Source organism: Apodemus sylvaticus, chromosome 13, assembly GCF_947179515.1.
Source record: "Apodemus sylvaticus chromosome 13, mApoSyl1.1, whole genome shotgun sequence".
NCBI classification, from domain to species: Eukaryota; Metazoa; Chordata; class Mammalia; order Rodentia; family Muridae; genus Apodemus; species Apodemus sylvaticus.
The window spans coordinates 51,045,394-51,063,173 of record NC_067484.1 but is presented as its reverse complement, the minus strand read 5'-3'; the positions used below and the strand labels follow the sequence as shown (position 1 = coordinate 51,063,173).

Genomic DNA, 17,780 nt, shown 5'->3' with positions numbered 1-17,780 from the left:
ACGTTCCAAACAGTGCTGTGATGGGTTAAAGTTACGTCTGGACAGTTGCTGCTTTGATTCTGTCTTCTATCATATTTTGTTTTTATACCGGACTGTCTTTAGGAATTTGAGTTCCTGGGTGTTTGGTATGAAATTAGCCCTTCCTGTTCCACTGCAGCTAATGGAGGATTGTCACTATTCCTGGGTGATTAAGTACACTTCATCGCTGAAACAAGTGCTGACTTTATCCTTTTTATTCTGCTGAAGCACCTTCTAAGCAGATCAGTGTAAATGGTAACTCTATTTGAGATGGAGGGGACACATTGGTCCCTTTTCTTTGAAACTGACTTAACAGCACTTTTTTTTTTTTTTCTGGCAGAATCAAATCAGTTGGACAGAATGGTTCATGCCTATAGATTCTAGGAGATGAGTTTTGCCAGCCCAGGAAGACATCATGAAAAATAAAGAAAAAGATCAGTTAGGCAGAGATGGGGAGAAGGAAGGAGCTGGTGTATTCTTTAACTTTGTACATGGTTGTACATGGTTGTACATGGTTGATTATGTCTTTGTACATGGTTGATTATGGTAGGTTATTTAGTTTAGGACAAATATAAAGTAGTTTTCAAAAGTTCGAGTTTATCACACAGGTTTTTCTCTCTAACACCAATACTAATCATAAGAAGAGAACAGATTCCAGAATTTGACTGTTGAACTCCAAGTCTTTTACACTGTACTGGAAACATTATGAGTCTAACTTAACATTTGTCATGTACCCAGAGTCCCTCAACCCGGATACTAAAGCAACCTTGGAAGTAATACGGCTGTTCCAAATGCTAATGCTTCAGTAGGAGTGCTTATGATTATAATAATTTCCATTTTCCAGGAAACATAAAGCATCACCTATAGTATTTGATACATTCTGAACTGCCAGCATTTGAAGAGCTTCATGTAATGATATTTAAAACTTCTCATCTGGCTGATTAGATTCAGCCACCATGGCTAAATATATCCACACCGAAACTGAATATCATAATGACATATTGGCACACACATAATACATTGCAGTCAATGAATACTTCATGGGATACGATTTGGTTGGCTCCAAGTGTATATGTGCAGCACACTGTCCTCGGTAAGGAAGAGAGATCTGCTAGTAGGACTGTGATACATGCTTTAGCTTTATCTGCAGAAAAATAAATTAGCAGCTAACCAGAGGGGAGAGTGTTATGCAGGTCACAGGTCAAGCAACCAGGATAGATTGATACCCAACTAAATGGAGTGAAAATGTGCATACACTGTTCTACAACTTTGTGTTACTTAAAGATTTCTGGCCACAGTGCCAACCAAACTACTACATTTTCTTTTCAGCTAAGTATTGTAAAACACTAGATTTTCTACTTTAACCAGCTTGAGTTAAGAGTCATTTTCCCCCAAATTTATTGAGAATCAATAGTTATTGGTTAATGGCTATGTAATTAGGTGCGATATTTTCTAAATAGAGTCGGGTACTGTAGTTGAATTGAAACATATTGCCATCCAGCACACACAATCCTCTTTCTGATAGACTCTGTGCTCAGCGTGTTTCCAGAGGAAGATGGTTTGGTGTCAGCTGAAGTGTGTGGGAGAGTATACGCATGTGTGTACCTACGTTCTGGTGGGATGCTACTAGGGCGCCAAGAATCGCCGAGATGAGACCCAGAAGATAGTGTGAGACACTACTGTGCTTTCTTTGGCACCACACCCTTCTGTGTGCAAGATGGTGCCAGAAGCCAAGCCTTTCAGCAGCGTGGGACAGTTGGAGAATACCACATGAATGAGTGTGGAGTTTGCTTTTGCAGTCTTTATGCTATTGTGTTCTGCAGCAGATAAGCATTTGCCGATATTTATTTATTTTTTTGAAGTTGTAATTTGGTTGGTTGATTTCACCTTGAGAAGAGCTTTCTGGCCTTGCATCCTGTGTGTTGGTTGCAGATGCCTTTTTTAACTTCTGTCATCTTTGACGTAAGCTCAGGTTCTCAGAATGCCTCCTCATAGAACAGGGTCATGGCTATGACTTTCGGGAGACTGCTGGACTGGGCAGTGTTTTCCATGAGACTTTGGAAACATCGGAATTCAGCTCCACGGCCCGTGACGATGGCCGTTTATATTGCTGCATTCTGTATCTCATGTCATCATTGAATTAAAACTTTTTATTCCTTTGTTTAGAAAATTAAAGTTTTAAATTTAAAATATTATGTAGCTTTTGTGAAAATTCCACAGTGGCTTATTTGTTGTATTTGTTTTGTTTTATTATATTTGTTTTGTTTTATTATCAGAGACATGATATTTCATTAAAGTTTTTTCAGCATATTTTTGGGAAATTGAAGCCTCTAGCCTTACATTACATTTCTTTTTACTTAAGATAGTTAGACATCTCACAACCTATATTTATTGGCCACTTTGCCATCATTCTTGTTCATATATATTTCTGTGTTAAGTGGAAATCATTGTGCATATTCATGGAAAGAGGATTTTCCCCCTCTGAGCCATCTTGACATTCAAATCAAAGTCTGCATCCACCTTAAGCCACGTCTATGGGACAGTGCATGGATGACAACCTGTCTGTTTCTGTCATTTGTGTGCTTTCTTTTGTCTTCATAAAGTAGGTTTCTTCACAACACTTAGGAGATTAAGCAAGGTTACTGGTAAAGCACTTTCTAACTAACATTTTATGTTTTAACTATTGATTCCAGAGGCTTCATTTGCCAGTGCAGGTTTACTTTTCAGTGTCCTTAAGTCTGAAGACAAACAAACAAACAAAGTCTTGGGAGATGAAGCTGCTTCGTATCAATAATACACATGTAGCTCAGAGATTCCCAAATGATCAAATGCCATCCGTGGGTGAGAGAAATAGTCAATGGTTGTACATATAAAGCTCATAGCTTCTTTGTTCTGTTCAGAGCTGGCATTGTATTGATCATTTTTGAACAATAATACTTGATAAAGACAGTAAGTCACTAATGGTAACTGTGCTGGAAAATATTTAGTTATCTCTAGATACATATAGTATAGCCATACAATCTACAGAGGTATTTACTCAATCAGTGATGCCTAATGATGTTTATTTGGTGAGCTCATTCAATAGGGTGTGGAGTATTATTTACATATTTTCTGCCTAGTTTCCTCTCCCCAAAAGACAACCTCTCCAGGCGCCCTCCAAAGTGTCTTCGGTCCTACAGAACATGAGCCTTTCTCTACAGGAGCACTCTGCCTTTGTGGCCCTCTAAGTGAAAGGATAATTGTAACAACTCTAATTTTGATACTCAATTTAGGTTTGAAAGCAAAGCAATATACATATCAGTTCTTATCTGGGATATTTTTATTGTTTCAGCTTAGGTAATTTGTGACAAAATTGGTGCATTTCTCTTTTCAAAATGTATTTGTGTTCCTCACTAATGGAAAAGCAGAAGATATTTTTAGTGTCATCTTTCATCAAGTCAGACCTTTCTGAAGACCTGAGTAAATTCTATTTCCATGGGAATTTTGCTAATGGGCACGAGCAACATTTCCCAAGCTCTGGTGGATAAGATTACAAATTAAAAATGAAGAGGGATAGAAAAAGTGATCTTTCTCAAGATGTTGGTAGAGAAACTCTAGTTCATTTTCATTTTGCCGTGTTTTCAGGTCAAGTCCAAAACATCTAAGTTTGCTGTGTTAAAATACACGGTTAGCCCCAATGATAGAAATGATAAATTTTATAAGTAGATTTCTAGCTGTAATATTACCTATAAGGCAGGCGAGGGAGGGAGGAAATCTTCCAGTCTCTGTCCATCTAGTTAACAGTGTTAGTGACATCAGTGATGTTAATGAAAGGACAATGGAAGGTTGAAGGTATATGTTAAAACAAGCCAACCCATTTTATTGTTTGTATACCGACTTACAGATTCATTGTAATAAATAACCAGTCTTTCACTGTAATAGATAACACACTTCAAAATAGCATGTAGAGAGGATGTATAAAGCAGGTGTTACTCGGTATTTATCCAGAACCTCCTTACCCTAAACATCAAGCCCTGGACACATTCTTTCCTTGTGTTCCGTGCTTTTGCGGGACAGTCTCATCTGATCAGTTTTAAGGGTCAGTGACTCCGGCCGGCCGGGCGGTGGTGGAACGCCTTTAATCCCAGTGTTAACACTTGGGAGGCGGAGGTAGGCGGATCTCTGAGTTCCAGGCCAGCCTGGTCTCCAGAGTGAGTTCCAGGACAGCCAAGGCTACACAGAGAAACCTTGTCTCAAAAAACAAAACAAAAACAAAAAAAAGGGTCAGTGACTCCCAAGTGTCTTTCTCTTCCGTAGTTATCTTTCCCAGACTGACTTCTTATGTTGTCTGGGTGATCTCTGCCTTCCTGAGCCCTTCTTTTTGATATGGCTTCTGAATGTGCTGCCCTTGTATTGCTGCTCTCAGTTCTGACCCTCTGACATCTCTTTCCAGCCAACTGGGAGCCATTCTTCATCGTTGTACCCCTTTATGGTCCCTAACCCACCTCAGACTGATCATGGAGTGCCATTTCTTGTACCTTTAAACAGTCTCTGTCTCTCTCCTCTCCTCTCCTCTCCTCTCCTCTCCTCTCCTCTCCTCTCCTCTCCCCTCCCCTCCCCTCCCCTCCCCTCCCCTCCCCTCCCCTCCCCTCCCCTCCTCTCCTCTCCTCCCCTCCCCTCCCCTCCCCCCCTCCCCTCCCCTCTCCTCCTCCCCTCCCCTCCCCTCCCCTCCCCTCCCCTCTCCTCTCCTCTCCTTTCTGTCATTCTAACCATCAAATCATCATTTCCTTTTCTTTCTTTTTTAATACTCCTTTTTATTTAATCTTTTTTTTCACACTCCAGATTTTATTCCCCTCCTAGTTCACCTTCTCTCTGTTTCACATCCCATGCCTCCTCCCCACCTCGCTGTCTCCACAGGGATATCCCCAACCCCTACCCATAACCCCATCAGACCTCCCCACTCCCTGGGGCCTCCAGTCTCTTGAGGGTTAGGTGCATCTTCTCTGACTGAATCCAGACCTGGCAGTCCTCTGCTGTATATGTGTTGGGGGCCTCATATCAGGTATGCTGCCTGTTTGGTAGTCCAGTGTCTGAGAGCTCTCAGGGTCCAAGTTAATTGAGACTGCTGGTCCTCCTACAGAGTTACCCTCCTCGGCTTTTTCCCTCAGCTTTTCCCTAATTCAACCACAGTGGTCAGCAGCTTCTGTCCTTTGGTTGGGTGCAAATGTCTGCATCTGACTCTTTCAGCTTCTTGTTGGGTCTTCCAGAGTCTGGTCAAGATAGGTCCCTATTTGTGAGCACTCCATAGCCTCAAATAGTGTCAGGCCTTTGGACCTCTCCTTCAGATGGATCCCACTTTGGGCCTGTCACTGGACCTTCTTTTCCTCAGGCTCTCCTCCATTTTCATCCCTGCAGTTCTTTCAGACAGGAACAATTATGGGTCAGAATTTTGACTGTGGGATGGCAACTCCATCCCTCACATGATGCCCTGTCTTTCTGCTGGAGGTGGGCTCTACAAGTTCCCTCTCCCTACTGTAGGACATTTTACCTAACGTCCCTCTCTTTGAGTCCAGAGAGTCTCTAACCTCCCAGGTCTCTGGTGCATTCTGGAGGGTCCCCCAATCTCCTACCTCCCGAGGTTGCCTATTTCTATTCTTTCGACTGGCCCTCAGGACTTCAGTCCTTGCCTCTGTCCCCTTTGCACCCTCACTTGGGCCCTTCAACTTGTTGACCTTTTTGAGTTCTATGGACTGTATCTTGGGTATTCTGTACTTTTTTTTTTTTTTGGCTAATATCTACTTATTAGTGAGTATATACCATGCATGTCCTTTTGGTTCTGAGTTACCTCACTTAGAATGGTATTTTCTAGTCCCATCCATTTGCCTGCAGAACTCAGGATGTCCTCATTCTTAGTAGCTGAGTAGCCCCATTGTATAAATGAACCACATTTTCTTTATCCATTCTTCTGATGTGGGACATCTGGGTTGTTTCCAGCTTCTGTCTGTCTGTCACCAACAAGTCTGCTATGAACATAGTGGAACACATGTCCCTATGGCATGGTGGGACATCTTTTGGGTATATTCCCAAGAGTGGTATTGCTGGGTCTTCAGGTAGATCTATTTCCAAATTTCTGAGGAACCTCCAGATTGATTTCCATAGTGGTTTTACCAGTGTGCAATCCCACCAGCAGTGGAAGAGTGTTCCTCTTTCTCCACATCCTTGCTGACATGTGTTGTCACCTGAGGTTTTGATCTTAGCCATTCTAATTGGTATAATGTGGAATCTCAGAGTCATTCTCATTTGCATTTCTCTGATCACTAAGGACTTTGAACATTTCTTTAGGTGCTTCTCAGCCATTTGAGATTCCTCTGTTGTGAATTTTCTGTTTAGTTCTATACCCTATTGTTTGATTGGGTTGTTTGGGTTTTTTGGTGGTTAGCTTCTTGAGTTCTTTATATATTTGGATATTAGACCTCTACCAGATGTGGGGCTAATGAAGATTTTTTTCCCCAATCTGTAGGTTGTCGATTTGTCTTATTTACTGTGTCTTTTGCCTTACAGAAGCGTTCCAGTTTCATGAGGTCCCATTTATCAATTATTGATCTCAGAGTGTGAGCCATTAGAGTTCTGTTTAGAAAATTTTCCCCTGTGCCAATAAGTTTAAGGCTCTTTCCCACTTTCTCTTCTATTAGATTCACTCTATCTAGTTTTATGTTGAGGTCCTTGATCCACTTGGACTTGAGCTTTGTGCAAGGTAACAAATATGGATCTATTTTCCTTTTTCTACATACAGACAGCCAGTTAGACCAGCACCATTTATTGAAGATGTTATCTTTTTTCCATTGTATAATTTTGACTTCTTTGTCAAAGATCAAGTGTGCGTAAGTGTGTGGTTTTATTTCTGGGTCATTGATTCTATTCTATTCTATTGATCAACGTGTCTGCCTCTGTACCAGTACCATGCAGTTTTAATCACTATTGCTCTATAGTAGAGGTTGAGGTCAGGGATGGTGATTCCCCTAGCCATTCTTATATTGTTAAGAATTGTATTCACTATTCTGGGTTTTTTGCCTTTCCAAATGAATTTGAGAATTGCTCTTTCCATGTCTTCGAAGAATTGTGTTGGGATTTTGATGAGGGTTGATTGAATCTATAGATTACCTTTGGTAGGATGGATTTTTACTATGTTATTTCTGTCAATCCATGAGCATGGGAGATCTCTCCATTTTCTGAGATCTTTCTTCTATTTCTTTCTTGAGAGACTTGAAGTTTTTGTCATACAGATTTTTCACTTTTTGGTTAGAGTTACCCCAAGATATTTTATGTGTGACTATGGTGAAGGGAGTTGTCTCCATAATTTCTTTCTCAGCCTCTTTATCTTTTGTGTAAAGGAAGACTACTGATTTATTTGAGTTAATTTTATATCCAGCCACTTTGCTGAAGTTGTTTATTAGCTGGAGATATTCTCTGGTAGAGTTTTTTGTGATCGCTTATGTATACTATCATATTATCTGCAAATAGTGATACCTTTAATTCTTCTTTGCCAATTTGTATCCCTTCGATCTCTTTTTGTTGTCTTATTGTTCTAGCTAGCACTTCGAATATTATATTAAATAGATATGGGGAGAGTGGGTATCCTTGTCTTGTCCCCAATTTTAGTAGGATTGCTTCAAGTATGTCTCCATTTAACTTGATACTGGCTGTTGGTTTGTAGTAAATTGCTTTTATTATATTTAGATATGGGCCTTGAATTCCAGATCTCTTCAATACTTTTAAAATGAAGGGTGTTGTATTTTGTCAAATGCTTTTTCTGCATCTAAGAGATGATCATGTGATATTTTTCTTTGAGTTTGTTTATATAATGGATTATGTTAATGGATTTTCATATATTGAACTAACCTTGCATTCCTGGGATGCAGTCTACTTGATTGTTTTGAAAGATGGTTTTGATGTGTTCTTAGATTCAGTTTGCAAGAATTTTATTGAGTATTTTTGCATCGATATTCGTAAGTGAGATTGGTCTGAAGTTCTCTTCTTTGTTTGGGTCCTTGTGTAAATTTCATATCAGAGTAATTGTGGCTTTATAGAATGAATTAGGTAGTGTTCCTTCTATTTATATTTTATGGAATAGTTTGAAGAGTATTGATAGCAGGTCTTCTTTGAAGGTCTCATAGAATTCTGCACTAAATCCATCTGGCCCTGGGGATTTTTTGGTTGGGAGGGTTTTAATGACTTCTTCTATTTCTTTATGGGATATGGGCCTGTTTAGATATTTTATTGCTCTTGATTTAACTTTGGTATGTGTTACCTGCCCAGAAAACCATTCATTTCATCTAGATTTTCCAGTTTTTGTTGAGTGTAGGCTTTTGTAGTAGGATCTGATGATTATTTGAATTTGCTCCATTTCTGTTGTTATGTCTCCCTTTTCGTTTTTGGTTTTGTTAATTTGTATACTGCCTCTGGGCCCTTTAGTTAGTCTGGCTAGGGGTTTATCTATCTTGTTGAATCTCTCAGAGAACCAGCTTTTGGTTTTGTTGATTCTTTTTATTGTTCTCTTTCTTTCTATTTGGTTGATTTCACCCTAAGTTTGACTGTTTCCTGTCATCTACTCGTCTTGGGTGTGTTTGCTTCTTTTTGTTCTAGAGCTCTCACACATGCTGTTATGTTGCTAGTGTAAGATCTCTCTGGTTTCTTTACCAGAGCACTTAGTGCTATAAATTTTTCTCTTAGCCCAACTTTCCTTGTGACCCGTAAGTTTGTGTATGATATGTCAACATTTTCATTAAATTCCAGGAAGTCTTTATTTACTTTCTTTATTTCTTCCCTGACTAAGTTACCATTGAGTAGAGAGTTGTTCAGTTTCCACTGGTATGTGTGTTTTCTGTTGTTTCTGTGGTTATTGAAGATCAGCCTCAAGCCATGGTGATCTGATAGGATACATAGGATTATTTCAATCTTCTTATATTGGTTGAGGGTTGTTTTGTGACCAATTATATGGTTGACTTTAGAGAAAGTACCATGAGGTGCTGAGAAGAAGATGTATTCTTTTGTTTAGGGTGAAATATTCTGTAGATATCTGTTAAATCCATTTGGTTTATAACCTGTATTAGTTTCCATGTGTCTCTGTTTAGTTTCTGTTTCAGTGACCTGTTCATTGGTGTTGAAGTCTCACACTATTATTCTGTGGGGTTCAATGTGCGTTTTGAGATTTAGTAAAATTTCTTTTATGAGTATGGGTGCCTTTGCATTTGGGGCATAGATGTTCAGAATTGAGATTTCATCTTGGTAGATTTTTCCCTTTGATGAATATGAAGTGTCCTTCTTCATCATGCTTGATAACTTTTGATTAAAAGTATATTTTACTGGATATTAGGATGGCAAGTCCAGCTTGTCTCTTAGGACTATTTGCTTGGAAGACCTTTTGCTCTGAGATAGTGTCTGTCTTTGTTATTGGAGTATGTTTCTTGTATGCAGCAAAATGCTGGATCTTGTTTGCATATCCTGTCTGTTATGTCTTTTTATAGGGGAGTTGAGTCCATTAATATTGAGAGATATTAAAGACAGATGATTGTTGGTTACTGATATGTTTGTTTTTGTAGGTGGCTTTCTCTCCTTTTGGCTTTATTGTGAGATGCTTAATATCTTGCCTTTTCTTTGGCGTAGGCACCTTCCTTGTGTTGGAGTTTTCCTTCTAGGATCCTCTGTAGGGCTGGGTTGGTAGGTAGATACTGTTTGAATTGGTTGTGTCCTGGAAGATTTAGGTTTCTCTGTCTATGTTAATTGAGAATAGTATAGCAGCCTGGGCTGGCATTTGGTGGTGAGAGTCGTGACCATAGCTGCCTTCCAAGTCATCATTTCTTACCTGAACTAAATCACCAACATCATGGCTGCTTTGTCCACAGCCAGTTTGGCCAGTTCTAATCAGTTTTCAAAGGAAACCAAAATTAAGCTATTGACTGTAAGTAGAATTGTGTCACTCTTAGACCTAAAGTCTTCAGTGATTCCCATTGCTTTTAAGAATAAGATTTTTGCCAGGCAGAGATGGCACACACTTTTGATCCTCAGTGCTTAAGTGGTAGAGGCAGGCAGAGCTCTGAATTTGAAGCAAGCCTCATCTACAAAGTGAGTTCCAGGATGTCCAGGGCCACACAGGGGGTCGGGGTAGGGATGGGATGGGTAATCGATTTTTATTTTAATCTCTGAAAGAGATGGAAGGACTTGCATTGGCTTTTAATGACTCTCTATTAGTCTGAGTTTTAATTTTACTTTTTATTTGTTCTTGTTTAAATAATAAAATACCTGAGAAAACAAAGAGGGGAAATAGTTAATTCATAAACTTAAATGTGCAGTTCAAGTAATTTTGAGTAGGCTTTAGGAGTTTTGGGTAAAGGCTGCTTATGTCACTGCACTAGTGAAGCAGGCAGAGAACAGACAGGAAGGGACAAGGACAAGGTCTAAGCTCCCAGAAGCCTGCTTCTTCCAGCTCCCTCCACCCCAAAGTTGGGCCACCAGCTGGGGTCCAAGCCTTTAACTTATGGGCTTATGCGGGGGTCGGGGCCCAGGGGAGACCGCATGTCCTAGCCATAACAGGCTGCCATTATAAAGTGACACAGATGTAGGCATAGAGTGGAAGACCCAGCTCAGCCTGCAGAGCATCGGGCTTCTGAAGCCTGTCTTCTGGGCTAGACCATGACCATCTCCCGCTGGGGCCTTCACATTGTGTTTACCTTACACACATATCTGTCCTCATCTCCGCTTTAAGAGACGCTGGCGTGGGGCCCGCTCTTCTGACTGCTCTTCAGTATATCTCCAGCTCTGTCCACAGGTGCAGTGACCTTTGTGCTTCAAGGGTTAGTGTCCCACTGTGTGAGCTCAAGGGAGATGCTGCTCAGCCCAGAACCGAGCTTGAGTTCTAGGACCAGGAGGAGGAACAAGTGGGACTTAGGACTCCACAGCGCGTCTCTGCCTGTGAGCCTGCTGTCTACACTGCTGGCATCAAACCTGAACTGCTGTTAAGTCAACACATCCGAGACCATCCTTTGGTGCTGGGCCAGCCACTCACTTTCTGGTGACAGTGGTAGACAGGAAGCAGGTAGAGAATCCCTCATCTGACTTCAGTCCCTGAAGCTGCTTTAGCTGGGCTTTTTATTGTTTCTTCCACAAAATCCATCGTTACAGTTGATGGTAGCTGAGGTGACAGAGTTGAATTTCAACCTTTTTCTCTTCTCTCTCAGCAGAGATGCTAGTAAACCATGAACTGACTCAAAAGGCAGAAGGATATAAAGTTGAAAAAAGATGTTAGATACCCAGTTACCCCAGTGTGCAACATTCCAAAAATTCTAAATCTCCTGGACTGTAAATGATTTTCCCTCTTCTTGGTCGGGTCAGAGTAGCCACTGGTTTGTATGGATGTTAAAGTGGAGAGAGGCTGTTAAAAGCTTACTTCCCTGGTTCTGGAAAGACTCAGTGAAACAGTATTCAGCAAAACCAGAACGGGGAACTGGGAAGGGGTGGGAGGGAGGACAGGGGAAGAGAAGGGGGCTTACGGGACTTTCGGGGAGTGGGGGGGGCTAGAAAAGGGGAAATCACTTGAAATGTAAATAAATTATATCGAATAAAAAAAATTAAAAAAAAAAAAGCTTGCTTCCTTTAATGGACAAAACTTCCATACCTTGTGTACGTGAAACAGAATGTCCACAGACACTCTCCTCTGTCCTCCAGGGGTTCCAGACATGCACACGGGCATGGACATACACGCAGGCACATTCATATGTATGGTTTTTAAATGTTTAAATAGTACGTAAGAACAGGGATTGCTCCATGCAATCCTGCTGTAAAATGACATCCAGATCCTTTTGCCTGCACATCTGAGTCTTCACACAGATTTTTATAAAGTACTACCCTCAAAACCCTTGTAAATCTTCATTTTACTAGGACCAAACTTGGTCCTCTGTGACAGTAGTCATTCCTAACAGCTGGGCTGTCTCTTCAGCCTCCACTTTCAATTTCTACTGAACTGTCACACTCTTTTGCTTTTCTTTTTTTTTTCTTTTTTTTTATTCGATATATTTTTTTATTTACATTTCAAATGATTTCCCCTTTTCTAGCCCCCCACTCCCTGAAAGTCCCATAAGCCCCCTTCTCTCCCCCTGTCCTCCCACCCACCCCTTCCCACTTCCCCGTTCTGGTTTTGCCCTATACTGCTTCACTGAGTCTTTCCAGAACAAGGGGCCACTCCTCCTTTCTTCTTGTACCTCATTTGATGTATGGATTATGTTTGGGGTATTCCAGTTTTCTAGGTTAATATCCACTTATTAGTGAGTGCATACCATGAGTCACCTTTTGAGTCTGGGTTACCTCACTTAGTATGATGTTTTCTAGCTCCATCCATTTGCCTAAGAATTTCATGAATTCATTGTTTCTAATGGCTGAATAGTACTCCATTGTGTAGATATACCACATTTTTTGCATCCACTCTTCTGTTGAGGGATACCTGGGTTCTTTCCAGCATCTGGCAATTATAAATAGGGCTGCTATGAACATAGTAGAACATGTATCCTTATTACATGGTGGGGAATCCTCTGGGTATATGCCCAGGAATGGTATAGCAGGATCTTCTGGAAGTGAGGTGCCCAGTTTTCAGAGGAACCGCCAGACTGATTTCCAGAGTGGTTGTACCAATTTGCAACCCCACCAGCAGTGGAGGAGTGTTCCTCTTTCTCCACACCCTCTCCAACACCTGCTGTCTCCTGAATTTTTAATCTTAGCCATTCTGACTGGTGTAAGATGAAATCTCAGGGTTGTTTTGATTTGCATTTCCCTAATGACTAATGAAGTTGAGCATTTTTTAAGATGCTTCTCCGCCATCTGAAGTTCTTCAGGTGAGAATTCTTTGTTTAACTCTGTACCCCATTTTTTAATAGGGTTGTTTGGTTTTCTGGAGTCTGACTTCTTGAGTTCTTTATATATATTGGATATTAGCCCTCTATCTGATGTAGGATTGGTGAAGATCTTTTCCCAATTTGTTGGTTGCCAATTTGTCCTTTTGATGGTGTCCAACGCTCTTTTTCTTTTAAGATTTTGATTTTTTGATTACCATGAAGAAGGAAGGAGAGGGCCCTGATCCTGGAAAGGCTTGATCCAGCATTGTAGGGGAGCACCAGGACAGAGAAATGAGAGGGGGGTGATTGGAGAATGGGTGGAGAGAAGAGGACTTATGGGACATATGGGGAGAGGGGAACTGGGAAAGGGGAAAGCATTTGGAATGTAAGCAAAGAATATAGAAAATTTTAAAAAAAAGTTTTATTTTTAATTTTGTATTGGGGAGGTGTGGACTTTAGAACAGGCCTCCTTGGAGACCGAGAGAAGCCGTCGTGTAGTGGAGCTTGAGTTTCAGACAGGTGTGAACCACCCGAAGTGGGTGCTGGGAACCTAACTCAGCTCCTGTGGAAGAGCAGCCGGTGCTGTCAGCTGCTGAGCCCTCTCCAGCCCCGGGCTTTTCTGTGGGGGTTGCAGCACTTTAAAGTCTCCCTGCTGGTGTGCAGGGTTCCAGTCTCCCCATGTACCTCCACTTGTCAGTTTTTATATTTTTTCCAGTCATAGCAATTCCATTGGTGTGCGCTAATGTATATAGGGTTCTCACAGACATAATCTGGTCTGTGATTTGTTAGTTCAGTGCCTTGGTAGAAGAAGGATGGCTTAGCATTTTCTAGTCTGCCACACACTGTCACAGTAGCTATGATTGCTTTAATAAGTGTGTTCCATTATTCCTTCTCCTAGAGTAACATTTTAGGGACATCACCTTAAAACAGAGCAAAGCAAAATACAGCCTCCCTTAGTGCTGGGTTTAGGGTTAAGCGAGTCAGTTATTTTTATATAGTTGCTTCCCACTTATTCCCTCTTAGCTTTGACATGGAACTGAGAGAGGAATCCCCCGTCTAACCTCAGGAAAATATTGTTTCACTACATCACGATGGTTAGACTTTTGCATGTTTAATGATGTGTGTGAGAATATTTTTTTAACACAGTTCACAACCGTCACAATTCACACCATTCCTAAGGGACCCAGCTACATAGGTGATATGCTTCCCATGCTCTAAGTGCATACGAGAGAAAGTAAAGAACTGTGCAAGCTGGTCCCCTAGCGCTCAGGCCTCAGGAAGAGGGCGGTACTGTTTCTGGATCACCCACTGACCTAAGAGTTAGCTGGAGATAACCTGGTTTGAAAATTTCAGCTTTGTTACAGAAATGGAAACCATCAAAACAGATTTTTGTTTTTTTAACAAGAACAACACAGAAACTGAGAATTGGGTCGATACGGGGAAACTGACCAGGTTAAGTTCTAGAATTAATGTATGTTTACAACAGCTTCCCTCCCCACCTCTCCAGTCATGATGCTCACTCCATGTCATGTGACCAAAGCAGAGAGCCCAGCAAGGGTGGCTGGCGCACACTTAGCATCCTGCCAGTGGTTTTGCCTCTTCAGAGGGACTTTGGATAAAGTACTTAGCAACACTGTGGTTTATTGTTTCAGCTGGGTACTTAGAGTTGAGTTGATGGGGAATCCACTTAACCAGATCACTGTCAATAGAAACACAGGGTTTATCTGCAGCGCCCAGAACAGTTGCTCCACAGCATGTGAGATGGACCTAAGATGAGTAAGTGCTGGCTTTGAACTTGTTGTGGTAACTGCTAGCTTTTGCTGAGAGTACATTAAGGAAGGCACCGATCTTAGCACGTTAAGATTGTAGCCGGCAGGGCAGAGCTTGGAGGCAGAGCTGTGCCCATCTGAGACATTAGTGGCTGGGTGAGCTCAGTCAGACACGCTATGTCCAGTGTCTGCGTAATGGTATTTACTAGATATTAAATCGACTGCTGAGAAAGATGAAATATAATCTCGTGGATTATCTCTGTATTGAAAAAAAGATAATTAAATAGTTCCCTTGCTAGCATATATTTTAACATTTGTGGAATCAACGTTAAGAAAGATGTCCTTGTAGAGCTGGACACTTTGGCTCAGTTGGAATGGTACCCAGTGATTTTGTGAATTTTAGGAATCCTATATTCCTAGACTAGCTGGAGAGTGGGAAATGCAGTGTGCACTGCATACAACTAAATGCTTTTCCCTTTGTTTCTCTTCTTTACAGAACCTGGAGAAGGTTCTAGTGGAATTCAATCACAAGGAGTTGTTCGATTTCTACAACAAGGTCTGTGTTTATAAATGTTTTCTAGTATGTCGAGGTTTCCTAATGCTTCCTTGGTTTAATGAATTTTTATTTTTGAATGCCTTGTTATAGGACCAAATTCTTTAAACCCCTGCAAACACCTTATATTTCACAGTCAGAAGAGACAAAACCAAGATGGAGAGAACCTGAAAACTAACTCAGAAAGAAAATGAAAATTGAAGAGATAGATAGGATTAGTGTTCTGTGTAGAACTAAGTGGGGTACTGTGTTCTCCCCTTAGCCACTGGCCCATTCCATGTAGACCACCTGACGCACTAAAATGACTGCGCCCCAGGGTAAATGGACACTGCCAGACTTTAGAGATTTATCTTTGAGTGTATTTCATTTTTCTTTCCAATGTATCTCACTAACTACCAAACGGTAAAGTCTTACCATGTAGTGACAATTTACTGAAATAGCTGAGTGCACTTAAGACAGTAATACTAAAAAGTCTTCTTCCTTCGTGAATGTAAAAACACTAAATGACAAGCCTAAATCCTAATGCCTTCACACAATGAGTAAAGCAGCCTGAGTGTTACTGTTATGTCGTGGGTGATTCACTGCATGGAGTTCCTGCTGCCTCTCTTTCCCTTTGGTTTGCACACTTCTAACCATTGTGTATACGGTTTATTCCCGTCACTAACTTCTGTCTTTATTTTGTCTACGTAAATAGCTGGAGACCATACAAGCACAGCTGGATTCCCTGACATAATGTTCTTGAAGACTGGCTTCGCCATCACAGTCTGGCCTCCTCACTCTTTCGCGTTGAAGAGAGACTGCCCAAGTATATTTTCTAGAGGACTCGGTGACTTTATTCCTACAGATGATACAGCTTATTGCTTCTTAGACAAATACCAGTGAAGGAAGATCACACTGGGTTTCTAATGTACCCTTCCTTCTCCTCACGCGAGACAAGAGCAATTGTTGAGAAAACTGTTAGAAAGAAGTGAGGAGTGAACGCCATGCTGGGTTTTTGTTGTTGTTGTTTTGTTTTTGTTTTGTTTTTTGTCAGATTGCTTTCAGGGACCAATGAAGGTCTGCAGGCAGAAGGTATGATGGGGCCCTAGCAGAATATGGAACCTTACCCATTACGGTAGTTAATTAGGGAAGCAGCCACAGGCCATCAATCGTTTTGGCATTTGTCCTATAACTTTATTTGCTTGAGGTGTAGTGTAGGAAAGAACTCTAAAATGGTGCTGTACGGTACTGCTGAGTTAATTCCACTGTGCTCCTCTTGACTCCCCTCTGACGTTCATGACTTAAACATGATCTAGGTTTGCATATACCTCTGCAAACGAATAACAGCGCTCTCCTCAGTGTTTCAGATCTCAAGCGAAAACTTTACCTGTAATGAGTATGACGTGGGAATCTTACATTTTGAATCAGAAATTTTTTGTATTCTTCTTTTATGGATATGTTCATTGGTTTCAGTCAATAAAAACTTTCTACCTTAGAATTATTTAAGCTCAGGTGTACAATATCTTTATTTTATAATATATATTAAGCTGTGACTCTGTATAAATACATGATTTCCTGAGGGAAAAAAATCATTTGAAAATTGTGTTAATGAAATGTCTTACCTTGTTTCCAGAGGAAGGAGGGCGAGGCCCAGACTTCTTCACATGAAGGAAGGTGGTTTCAGAATGTCCTGTAGCTAAGCAAATAGAACAATTACAGTTGAGCACATTTCTCCTTGTGAGGGTCCTGGGTAATGCAGTGTTCACTTACCTCCAGTCAGAGTGCAAGTCCTTGTTTACGGAAGAATGTTGTTGCTTACGATAGAAAGTTTGGGTCACTGCAGAAGGCAACTGTTACAGGTATTGTCCATAATTGCTTGATCTTAAGAGTTTCTAAAGGCCCCGGCTGTCATTGTAGAGTATGAGTTATCGCTCAGTATGAGTTATAATATAATATAACCTGATCTATTTCTTTCTGTGGCTAAAAAGATCACACTCACTTTTTTTCCATAACAACATCTTAGTTAGGGTTTCTATTGCTGCGACAAAAGACCATGACCAAAAACAACTTGGAAAGGGCTGAGTTTTATCTCCGCTTGTAGCTCTGAAGTCCCACTCCATCACTGCGGGAAATCAGGACAGGTACTCAGGGCAGGAACGCAGGCCATCAAGGAACCTTGATGGTACACAGGCCATCAAGGGATGCTGCTTCCTGGGGAGCTCGTATGGCTCGCCCAGCCTGCTCTCTTATGCAACTCAGGCTGCCTATCCAGGGTTGGCTGCAGTCACAGTGAGCTGCGCCCTCCCACACTGATCACTAAGAAGAAAATGTTCCCCCGGTTTGCCATAGGCTAGCCTTCTGGAGGTATTTTCTCAATTAAGGGTCCTGCTTTCAAATTGCCTTTATCTTGACTGAGACAAATGATTTCACTACTATCTTAGTGTTTCTATTGCTGTGATAAGTCTGCATGATCAAAAAGTAACGTGGGGAAGAAAGGGTTACCTTCAGCTCACATTTCCACATTGAAATGAAATATCACTGAAGAAGGGCAGGGCAGGAATTGACCCCATGGAAGATTGCTGCTTACGATCTCCCGATGTC

At 41.2% G+C, this 17,780-nt stretch overlaps 1 protein-coding gene across 1 annotated transcript in view; it reads left to right on the top strand.

Annotated features, from left to right (window-relative positions):
- Commd10 (COMM domain containing 10) overlaps positions 1 to 16,685 on the top strand; it is a 138,435-nt gene extending 121,750 nt beyond the window's left edge. Inside the window, exons 6-7 of the mRNA XM_052155680.1 lie at positions 15,144 to 15,203; positions 15,895 to 16,685. Coding sequence (XP_052011640.1) covers positions 15,144 to 15,203; positions 15,895 to 15,933 — 99 coding nt within the window. The 3' untranslated portion in view covers positions 15,934 to 16,685. The remainder of the gene's footprint in view (positions 1 to 15,143; positions 15,204 to 15,894) is intronic.
- The last annotated feature ends 1,095 nt before the right edge of the window (positions 16,686 to 17,780 follow it).